General features: G+C 39.0%; 1 protein-coding gene across 42 annotated transcripts in view; it reads right to left on the bottom strand.

Annotated features, from left to right (window-relative positions):
- RBFOX1 (RNA binding fox-1 homolog 1) overlaps positions 1 to 12,265 on the bottom strand; it is a 1,167,105-nt gene that overhangs the window by 307,946 nt on the left and 846,894 nt on the right. Inside the window, exon 7 of one of the 42 annotated variants that reach the window (XM_077786836.1) lies at positions 9,208 to 9,332. The exons of the other annotated variants lie outside the window; for them this stretch is intronic. Within the exon in view, the coding sequence (XP_077642962.1) occupies positions 9,208 to 9,332 (125 nt within the window). The remainder of the gene's footprint in view (positions 1 to 9,207; positions 9,333 to 12,265) is intronic. 42 annotated transcript variants of the gene reach the window in all.

Raw genomic sequence — 12,265 nt, 5'->3', positions numbered from 1 at the left:
AGAATGGATTAACTCTTTTCCAGGAATACCATGCTATTAGCACTGAACTGTAAATACACAGCATGGTGTGTTATCTTGAAAGGAGGACAAATTAATATTTACTACAACCTACTAAATATTTTATTGAGTACAAAAGGTCCACTGACTTAAAACACTCCATTACAATCTCAGAAGAATCTCCACTTAACAGAAAATGTTCTGATGTCAAGCCACAGCCACCACCAGTTAAAATGTTACCATGACAACCAGCAGCAACTTAGGGTAGTGCAATGCATAACTCGGATCCAATGCTTAGCTCTCTGCTCATCTACTGCAAAAAAATTATTTTTCACAAGCAGAAATCCTAGAAGCCTGAGTATATTCCTAAGCAAGCCCCTTGAGCAGGAGGTAATGCCTGAGAAATCTCAGAGATGACTGCACTGACCTGCTGCTCCCAGCGATGCTGGTGGGCTCTGCAGGCGCACCCCAAACCCTCGCCCAGACTGGAGCTGGGTTTTGGGAGCTCTCACAGGAATCCCCTGGCTAACCTCTCTCCAGGTCCAACTCACAGAATAATTCCTGAATGTGCATATTGAATTCAGGCCGTTTCAGATGTGCTCTTTTTTTGTGTGAAATCTCAATTCAGACCCTGCTCTCAGGTCACAGCCTGGCTCTCACGGCTCGTGTCGGTCTCCAAGCACAAGTGAATCTACTCAAGGCTAACACAATAATCTGAAACAGAGAAACTTGCTGGATAATGTTTTGCCTAGGCAAAATCAAATCATGCTCAGCTCATAATGGCAAAAAAATTTATACATTTTTTGCAATTATAGAACATTACACCCCATCCTTCTCATTCAAGGGGACACTGAATAAAAACATGTAAATGGTATAATGAGTTAAAACCATTATCAACTCCCTTTACTTTATTACAATCCCAAACTCATAGCTTTTGGAAAATCATGGAAATAAAACTGTAAATCTCAGCTAAGAAATACTTTCTTGTTCAGAAAGAGTTATTTAGACTATTTTTCCCCCTGTTAAAGCGTAGCATTATTTTTGTACAAATTCACATTTGGGCTTCTAATACATAATTTCAAGGGGAGCGTCAAGCAGAGTCTTATAAAATAACTGATTTAGGGGACGCCTTCCAAATAATTCTTGTTACTTTGTTCTCATGATTACAGTTTTCAAGAAGGCAAGCAAGTAAGGTGAAAATCTTTAACCCATTATGCAGCAAAAAACTGCCATATTGAAATAGCATCCCTTACACACTGCACCAATTTTTTCCTTATTCTCAAGATATGTCTCAGTATTTTTACCAAATTGCTATCAGATTTCTTAAATGACAGAACAGAAAAACTTTTAAATGCTCAATGAATTCTGAATTATTAAAGATAAAAGGGTACTTTGGTATATTTATTATCATGTTGCAGGAAATCATCATCACTGATGTCTGGATTAAGCTCTTATCTTTTTAAATGGCCTCTTTAGTGCTGAGGTAAGCTCAAAGAAGCATTGCTACAAACCTCCAGAAATTATTATTTTGGTGTTGTTTTGTTTGTTTGGTTGGGTTTTAAACTACTTTTTGATGTTATTAAGTTTAATTTCACTGTGCAGAAAATCCGTTTTCAATAAAAGAATGAAAAGGTTGCATTTGGACAAGAGCTACAACATGTGCGTTCCCCCAAACATATGACTTGTTTAAATAATTTTATTTTAGAATTACTTTCTAGTCCCTCTAATCAAGTTATTCCTACTGTAAGTGCAAGGACAAATAAGGATATTAAAACACACACTGACAAGGGGGGAAATTAACTAAATACTGATGCTCATTTTACTGGAAAAAACAGGAGACAATTCTTTAGCCACTGGTCGCCCCTGTAGCTCCATCAACTTAAATGCCATTCCATTTAATTATCCTTGTGAGCAAGACATGATACAAATTATTCAGTTCTTCAGTTCCGCCTCATGGCTGCCTGACATATTTTGCTGACACCGTGCATTGCCAATCTCCTACACTAAAAAAAATTATCATCAAAAGTTCAGAGATCACGTAATCCAGGGAAATGCACAGGATGGAATCCAGCGTGATTTATATGAGTTTGTGTGAATGGTAAGTATGCACCTGATTTTTAAATAACATCCTTATAAACCCTCTAGCAAGCAGCTAATTCTCCTGATGCCTTTTCTGTGTTACCCCACTGATTTCTAAGTCTTGTACTTCCATGGGAGCGTCTCAGCTCACTGCAGTGCCCTCACCCACCTCCTGATGTGGCTGAGAAATCTGCTTTCACCACTGTTGCCCTGATTTTAAAAGCATTAAGTTTTCTTTTATCATTCTTTTGAAAGTGTCAAAGTTCTCATAAAACTTCTTTAGCATTCTGATAATGTTTACATATTTAAAAATCAGAGTTCTGACACAACTTCATGTATAAATAGAATAGTTTACATATTTCTCTCTGAGTGGAGAGAAATGATTGATTGATCTTCAGACCAGTGTGGTTGGAGAGGTGGTAATTCCATCCTCCAAGCCACGGCCGCCTTTGGAAGTCTAACCAGATGTTCAAATAAAAAAAGCTCTTTTTCTCTTTGGAACTTCCCAAGCTTCTGTGCACTCATTTATGTGGCCAATAGTAACACACCACTGCTTGGACAGCCAAGGGTGTGTTCATATGCAAGGGCAGAAAATAAATAGTAAAGAGTGGTCAGCTGGGGGATGTGGTTTAATTTAAGAGCTCATTTCTGCCTCCTCTGCACCACCCACTCAGGTTCAGCGCAGTGATAATAATTCCTTTCACCTGGATGGGGCATACAATGGGTTTAAGTGCACAAAGATGAGAAGAACTGTCAAGGCAAGAGACTTGGCAGCTCCCTGAAGTCCCGGGAGACATCTCTCCTTAGTTCTAGGGATTCTGCCTTCTTTACCACCATGCCATTATGGAATGTGGGCCAGGCAGCTGTTCCATGGCTCTGCTGCCCATCGCCCTGGGAGCAGAACATCACCCTTCAGGAGGAGGTATTGTAAATGCAGGAGAACCCAGTGGGAAGAAATGACAATGTCTGACTCAATTCAGAAGGCTGAATTATTTCTTTATTATAACTATGCTAAAATACATTAATATACTATAGAAAAGGAGGATACTAAAACTACATACTACTGACTCTAACACAACTCATGACCCTCTCTGAGAGTCCAGCCCCAGGTGGGTTGGATTGGCCACCAGGCTCAAACAATCCTCACTAGAATCTAATCAAGCACTTACTCCAAGTAAACAATTCTCTAAACACATTCTACATAGGAAAAACAAAGAGAAATAGAAATTATTTTCTCTTTCATTTCTCTCTGTGCACCTCTATAAAAAATCTTGAGAGGGAGAGAAATGTGCTTGCCACAAGGAGGAGCAGGATCTGCCTCCTGTCTCTGCCACCCCCAGGGGCACCCCAGGGCCTGGCAGCCACTGCCCTTGGGCTCAGACACTTGCCATGTTGCACCCTAAAAAATAAGAAACATGCACCAATCTTTGGGTTGTCTCACTATTTTTTTTTTTACTAGTAATGGTGCAACCCATCTGGTTTCCCTCTCATTAACCAGTTGGACAAGAGCACAATGTGAAATGATGTATTCAACGTGAAATGATATATTCAACATGAAATTGTGTATTAAATAGGAAAAACACCTCAAAATGTAATTTTAAAATTACAACCTTCAAAGACATTCTAAGACAAGGTGTTCTACTTATGTTTTCCAGTTTGGTGAAAGGACTTTGATAAAAAGCCATCAGCCTTATTTTGATAAAAGGAGAAAAATATATTCAAAAAGTCTGGAGAAATTCAATACCATATTTACCATATTCCCAAACTTATTTTTTAAAGAACAATGAAAACAAGAGAAAAAAAAAAAAAAAACCTTCCTCCCTCTGAGTTAAGGTGAAACGTATCTTATTTGCATCCTTTTTGTCCCACAGCAACAAGTACAATGCTGGAATTATCTTTCAGCAGATACAGTAGGATAAACAACATAATCTCTAGAGAAAAGTCCCCTGAGATTTTATAAATTTCAAATTTTTATTAGGTTTCTCTCAGCTGCTTTTACACGCACCAAGATTCTGAGGTGGGAAGCACAAAGTGACCACAAAGACAGCAGAGTTTCTTTATGTGACATTCCATAAAGGGAGTGGTGAATAGAGCCAGGATTGAAGAAACAAGGGCTGCCTTCTTTTCCCCACTTCCAACAACATTTTTTTTTAATGGATGGTAAAGCATTTAAATAGTTAGAAGGCTGTAAGAATCCACCTCCTTGGCAGCTACAAATTCCTTCTGATGAGAAAGATGAGGCATCAGAAAGTCTGCCTGGTAAATCATGCAGAGTTTCCAAATAAGCTCTCCCCTCCCATGGATTTTTCTGCAGGAGATGACGATCAGGCCATATGTTACTATGACAGATTTGGTATTTCATAACTGGAACCCATATAGCTCCTACATTAATATTTCCTCAAAACAGGGCAATTTTTAATAAAACCCAAAACCTACTTTAATGTCTACATCCCAGAAAAATCATGACTGAGACACTGTCCCCAGAAGCAGCTCTATATTCAATTACTTTTGTAAATACATTCCCTTTTATTATTTTTAGGTTTCAAAAGACAGCTAAATACTGCATTTAATAGTAAGCATGTGCCCTACTGAAGGGAACACAAACTATAATGATATGCCTAGCTTAAAAGCAAATCTAATCTACTTGCTTATTAAATTTAAATGTGTTTAAGGCTGATATGGTTTGAAAATGATATGTAAAATAACAGCTTCCATGGCTATAAATGTCAAGTCTAAAAATTATATGCAATATAACATACAAAATAAATGCTGCTTCATCTTTACATTTCAGTGTGATCAATTCATTAAATGAGGTATTACAAGCTATGAGAAAATTTTACAACTCCTGAGACATAATTCGTCACAGTGTATTACAATGCAGCAAGGAAATACTTTAGAGGTTTTGTCATCAATAGATTAAAATTCTTATTAGAAAGAAGGTGGGGGAAAGTAGTTTTCTGATGTACCATGACCAAAATTACTCATCACAGCATATATTAAACACCTACATGATCCTTTTTCATGAGACAGACTCTATATTAAATGCTTGATTTGTATTTTTTTTCCCCTTGGAAAATAAAGCAAGGAAAAGAGAGGTGATATATTTTATAGGGCCAAGATGTAAGGACACAAAGGACACTGATCTTCCCTGTTGATTTGCAACACCAAACCCAAATATTCTCTGTGGGTTTGTTTGGTTTTTTTTCCTCTTCCTTTTTAACTGTGGTAGAGGAATGGTCTTTCCCACCTGCAGCGTCTTCCAGAAATAAATGGCCACAGATTTTCAGCCACTGGTCAGAGAGCAGCCAAGAGCCACGATGCCAAGAAACACTGTGGCTGTGTTCCCCCAGGGCCCCACAAAACCCCTCTGAACATTTCATCCATACAGCAAACTCCATTGCTCTGTAAAACCTCGAGAACCATTCCACATCTCCAATTTCCACAGCTCCCTATTCCAGAAAATACTCCCAAAAACTGATGGCAGCTTAGGGAAACTGCTCATTTGAGCCCTCCCAGTAACCAGGAGAGTGACACAAAGCAGATCCCCAGGATGGGACTCAAAGCCCTAAATTAAACCCTTATTCTGAATTGCCTCCTGCAGACACATCTCTGTGTCTGCTGATTGCACAAGGAGTGGCAGGAGTCTGGTTTAGAACATGACCTGCTCTTGTCTCCAACCTTCAGCTTCCCAACAACTCTGCTCCCAAAAGAGAGACCAATCACAGATGCTTTGGCTGCAGCACTGGTAGCTACAAGCCCATCAAATTTATTTTATTCCTCCAATTCAATTTGGGGAAGTTATAAAAAGCCAAAATCTTAGAGATTGCTAGAAAAATTCTGTTTTCACTGAGGTGAATGCCTGCTACAGGTAAATAAAAATATGCTATATATTGATGGGATTTGTAGGCAACTGTTCAGAAGTCATGATTGCAAAAGAGTATTTGTAACATCTAAAATGTATTCAGATCTTGTTATTTATAATTAAATCCTGTTTCAAAATCCAACCTGATTAAGAACATTCAGGCTTAGGACCTTTCAATAAGGCAACAACACAACATCACTTTTCTCTCACAAATATTTTACAACAGCTAAAAGGATAAATGTTACTTCCTTTTTTATTTCTGTCTAAAATAAGAATAATATTCATAGTTTTGGCCAAAATAATTTTATTTTCAAATACCATTACTAAGATACATGCCTGCCTCTTGCCTTATCACTTTCCTAATCTACAAAATATTTAACATATTTGTCTTTCCCTGACATACAATTTGCTATTATCATGTGACACAAAAAACACGTCACCCCAGATGTTCTCAAGGTGCAACAGAATCTGGCAATAGTTTTACAGGCCAGTATCTAGCCATGAATTTGTGCTCCCCCAAACCCATCCATATTACCAGGGGAATTATTAGGTGGCTGTATCTTTGCAGGCACTCAGAGCAAGATAACCCTAATCTAGTCTTATCACTTGCACACAAAAGCATTGGATCCAATAGGCTTCCATGTAATCCATCTCTGTCAACTGCATTAAGGAAATTACCTGTCAGAAATATCATGGCCAAGATTCTGTGATTAAATGCAAACTTAGAAAATGCTCAAGGGTATAGTAAAAAAAGCTGCATAAAATTGCTTTCAGTTTAGTTTTCCTTATGTTAGCGCTGTGTCCACAAGCATTTGAACAACATAAAGAATCAAGTAATTTATCAACCACGCATTGCATTGCCAAAGGAAACAAAATATATCTTAAAATTTGTCATAATTCTGTGAAGTTGACTTTCATTATTAAGATGGTAAAACTCTAAAAGAATCTTTCAAGATCTTTGAAGAACCAAAAAGCACATCAGGTTCTTTTTTATTTTTTATTTGTTCCCCAGGGAGGGAAATTGTTATTGCTGATGAAGTATAGAAATGTCTAAACCTCAGATTTACAATTTGAATGCTATTTTTTTATCTCAAAGCTTTTGTCTCTGCAAAAATTACCATTTAAGGATTACTGGTGATAAGTTTGCATGGCTGGCAGCACAGTCCTACACCTCAGGTCACTTAGGTCCAATCCACAATCAACAATCTCCATCAACAACTTTGGTCTTTTCTTTAGGCATCTTTCTATAAAGAGGACAGAGCAATCATCATATATAATGCACTATTAACTGTGAATATCCTGGCTCTGTGCCAAAGAAGTGAGCACAAAGTAAAAAAAAAAAAAAATTGACCCACAATTCTACAGTTTTGAAATACTCATTGAAGAATCCTCTATTCTAAAATGCCCAATGCACACTAAAAAAATCAAGGAGGTGGAAAAATTACAGTATGGATATTTAGCAACGTTGATTGATATCCCCAGTATGTGAGAGGCACTGACACCCTGAAGAGAGTCTAACCATGGCCCATTAAGATGATTCAGGGACTGGCATGTGTCTCTTGTGGGGGAGGGCTGAGGGACCTGGGCTGGTTCAGCTTTAAGAAGAGCAGGTTCAGGGGGATTCTCCAAGAAAAGCAGGTTCAGGGGGATGCTTCAAGAAGAGCAGGTTCAGGGGGATGCCTCAAGAGGAGCAGGTTCAGGGGGATGCCTCAAGAGGAGCAGGTTCAGGGGGTGTCAATGCACACAAATGCTTGAAGAGGGTGAGAAGACTGAGCCAGGGTGTTCCAGGTGTGCTGTGACAGGAGCTGAGGCAGGCAGGAGGTTCCCCCAGAGCACCTGGAGCTGCTCCTCTGGGAGGCTGCAGAGCCCTGGCAGTCCCCTGGGGATGTTCCAGCTGGGACAGCTCCACCTTGGACACCCCCAAAAGCCAGCTGGGCACAGCCCTGGGCAGCCAGATCTGGGGGTTCCTGCCCAGCACTGGAGTGGCACCAGAGCACATCCACAACCACTTTATGATTCTATTTCCCTTTCATATCCTGCTTATCCAAGCCCCTCTGAAGGGCAGTCCTGTCTTGCACTACCCGTGGTGCTTCCTCACTCCCTCCCCACCCTGCTATTAAAGTGCTGCCTCTGAGACAAACCCTGAGGCACATGGCCACTAAGGAGCCACCACGTGAACTCTGAACCACCCATCACAGCCCTGTAAATTCAGCAGCCAGCTGATTTATCAACCTTTTATCCATTCCAGCTTGCACCAACAAGGCTGTAGGAATCATAGGGTAAGATGGGTTGAAAACCTCGATAAAATGAAAGAGTTGGACACCCACTACTCTTCCCTTCTCATCACAAGACCAGATGTTATTTCCTCAAGGAAGCTTCACCTGGCTTATGGTTGATCAAAACAAAACAAAAAAAAATCACACCTTGAACCCAGTGAGAATGTTTCCCATGTACCTATTTAGCTTTTTCTGGAATTCTAACTCCATTCAGCTGGATGGAAGTTTCCAAGCACAAGGTCCTACACCCAAGCAGCAAAACTAAGGAGGACAAACAAAGTGTGAGCAAAAGGAGAAAATATTCCAATTCCAAGAAGCTCTTCTTCTAAACCTGGAAATGCACTTCCACCTTCACAAGAAATTTCACTGAAAAATCCTTGATTCTGTCCTGCCACAAGTGATTCAACTACATCCAGCCAGGTGTGGTTGAGAAGACAACAGTGAGTAGTAGGTTAGAGCCTGGCAGAGTTTGCTCATTAAGATTCCTCCACTGCACCAAATATGTGATGAGTATTTACAGTGAAGATGAACATTTCTCTTTGATGTGGTGGTTGAACACCTATACAGCTGTCTGTACTACCAGAATTTTAAAAATTCACAGTAAAAGCATTCATAATAGGAAGATTGATTCAAGAAATTGAGATTTACTGGATTAAGGAAGGAGAGAGAAGTAATAGAGTATCAGTCTCAGAAAACCAGCATTGACATGCTGATAATAACACAGCTATCTTCTGATTAAGATGAAAGGCAGAGATTCTACAAACACAATGGGGGTGTACTGTGCCAACTTTTTTCACTTGAGGCATCATAAAGTATCAGATCTACCAGATGAGGGTTAGGGGTAAACGTTACCATCATTTCAATGTGAAGTAACACAACTACCAAGATCCCTTTCCATGAGAGGAGATAGGATAAATGAGACTCACAAAATGGATGTCCCTTCTCTCACCTTCCTCCAAGGTCAGCCTGGTGTTGCTGTGTTCTCCAACCAGCAGAAGAGTTGCAGTTTTTCTCCTAAAGCAGGCAGACACTGGGAAGAGCAAGAAAAAGGCTGCAGGATGAATCCCATCCTTTGTGAAGACTGGACTAAAAAGCCACCTAAGGGTTTGTTTCAGCTTCTGATCAGCAAAGGAAAGAAAGAAGATAATGCACATAGGCCACAAGAACTATTGTGAAGTTTATACTTGCTTTTAATCTCAGTTAAAAGAACTAGTAATAAGACTCAAGGAGTGAATAGGGTTTGGACAACCTAATTTGTATCTATAGAATGGTGACTGAAATAATGAAGCTGATTAAGTCAGAGAATCAGTGTTGTCACACAACATTTACAGATCAGAATCCATCAGCAGAAGCCAAAATCACACATAAAATTATTTTGAATCTTGCAAATGAATTTTGAGTCAGATGAAAGAAATAGTGGTACAAAAATAAAAGTAGACCTATGCTCCATGTGGCACTTTTATTAGTTACTTTATCACCCCCCATATGTGCTGTCAAGGAAAATTATAATAGGCCACCACTAATAACTACAAAAGAAGATTCTGGATTATTATTGATATTCTTATTAACCATGCTAGTAAGCTCAACATAACTGGGTCATGATCACAGAAAAGCTCTGTGTTCAAAAAGGATACTGTACAGGACAGGAGCAACACAAATACAGCACTACTTTTAAAGCAGGAACACAATACAGTAAGTACAGCTGCAAACTCAACCTCAAAAGCACATATTGACTAATGGAGATTATACCCAAAGTGAGCTGGGTAACAATTGTTTCCTAGCAGGCTAGGAAAGCAAGATCCTTTCTTGGAATAACTCTCAGATTAATAGATTCAATATTGTTTCCACTTTATTGGAGAGTGAATTCCATTAAACACCCTGCATTACTTCAGTAGCAGAATGTATATTTGCAAATGAATGCAAAGACTCTGGATGAGGAACAATACACGTTCTGGTCTACCAGCACCTATGAGCATAACTTGCTTTTAATTATCATATTTATTTCTTCTTTACCCTGTTTGCTGTCATGGGCTGGAGCTGGTGTTCTGGAATGATCTCACACCAGTGGGATTTATGAACACACAATGCACAGAGCACACCAGGCAGGGTGAGCAGAGATTAATGACCCAGCACAGTGACAGTGACTGTTGCCACCACCCATCATCATCACCACCTGTTATCAGCCACTTCACGGAAAGAAAAACGTGTCAGGATCTGAGTGACTTAACAAATGCAATCAAATGAAACAACTGAGCAGCAGAGGTAAGAACTCCAGGAGTTCCTGGCTCCCATCTGTGCACACTCAGCCCTCCTGAGACAGCTGGAGCTGCATTACTGCATCACAGGGGTTAGGGGGAAAGATGGGAGTGAGGTGGGAAAAAGGGAAAAGGAAGGGGAAGGGAAAATGGGAAAAAAAGGGGGGGAAAGGGGGAAAAAAGAGGGGGAAAAAGGGAGAAAAAAGAGGGGGAAAAGGGAGAAAAAAGAGGGGGAAAAGGGAGAAAAAGCAGAAAGGGAAGAGGAAGCCATAATATGTTTTTTGATCCATCTTCTAATATAAAAAAATCTGAGTCACTTTAGGCTATGTGAAAAAAATAATTAACCTGAAGGGAATTATGATGTGTTTTGTTTGTTTGTTTGTTTTTTTTCCTGGATCAGAGTGTAACAATTTTAACAATGAAGGAGGAAAACTTCATTGGAGACATATCTTGTTCCACTGATATTCAAAACAACTAGTGACCCACTACTTTGTATTTAATAGCTACATATTTGTACTTAAGGCCATTGAGTCAATAATACCTAAGTTAAAATCATGTTCTTTCTCTGTTTTAACACCACACACTCCACCTTAGAATCCAAGAACAGAGCATTAAACAATAATGACAAACATCTGTCATCCCTGTTTTCCTATCCACTCTTCACCTTCATCCTCAGTAAAAATTGAGTGTATAAAGCAGGCAAAGTAGGGAAGGCAGAGCAAAGAACCTCAGGGAAATATGCTATCAGCAGAATCCTTCTGTAGACCTTGCATTGTGTAATATACATGAAAAATAATTGTATCACAGAACTGTTAAATAACCATATTGGATTTGCAAAACAAGATGCATTTTCCCAGCTCACTGAGAGCCTGTAGCATTTTGGAAATTAGCATACATCTGCTCCGAGGTATTCTGCATAAAATATTACAAAATGCATTTGATATAAACAGATAATTCCTTTTAGTAAGGTATAAAGTTAAAATGGACTGCACTTTACATGATTCAGTGAGCAAACTGGCATTCAGAGCTTAAGGAATAACTGAGCACCACTTTCTTAGTCAATTCTGCCACCTAGCTCATCTTGGGAAAGCTCAGCCTGCTATACTGAACTCCTGAAAAGCAATTTTCATTCTGTTTAGAATTGAAATTCACAAACAACTCACCTAGCACACCTAAATCACTTCATTAAACACAGGTAACATGGCATATTAAAAAGAAGAGTCACTTACACTAGAGGTACCAAAGAAAGTTTCTGTGCTTAGAAAATCTGTCACTTATAAATGAACTTTAATTCTGATTGATTCAACACACACCAAACCATTTTGCTTCATTTAATCCCTTAACCACAGTTAATGTTCTAAAATACTCCAAGGGATTTTAATTTTCAAACTATGGAAGAAAAGAAAACATCCTTTATCCACTCTAAATCAAAATATGCAATACTGGTTCTTGGATGCTAATATTCTCATTTCAAACTGTCCCTTTTTTGCCAATGCCTTTTAGCAGAACAAAATTTGTGCTAGGATGGACTTTCAAATCTAAATATAACCCAGCATGGCATTCCATAAGCAAGCATTGTCATATATAAACTCATAAAAAAAGCACGTGCAAAGTATGCCAGAGGAAACTTGTGATGATTTAAACAACTGCACATTTTTAATGTAGTTTAAAAAACAAAACCAAAACAACTCCCAAAAAGCATGCTGAAAATATGAGTTTGATTTGAAGTTCCCTGAACAACTATGCTGAAAATTAAGGTGAGCAAGCATAGCTCAGAACCATAAAGTTGCCAGCTG

This window comes from Lonchura striata, chromosome 16 (assembly GCF_046129695.1).
Source record: "Lonchura striata isolate bLonStr1 chromosome 16, bLonStr1.mat, whole genome shotgun sequence".
NCBI lineage: Eukaryota > Metazoa > Chordata > Aves > Passeriformes > Estrildidae > Lonchura > Lonchura striata.
Note: the sequence above shows the minus strand (reverse complement) of the source record. Positions and strands in the feature narration are given on the sequence as shown.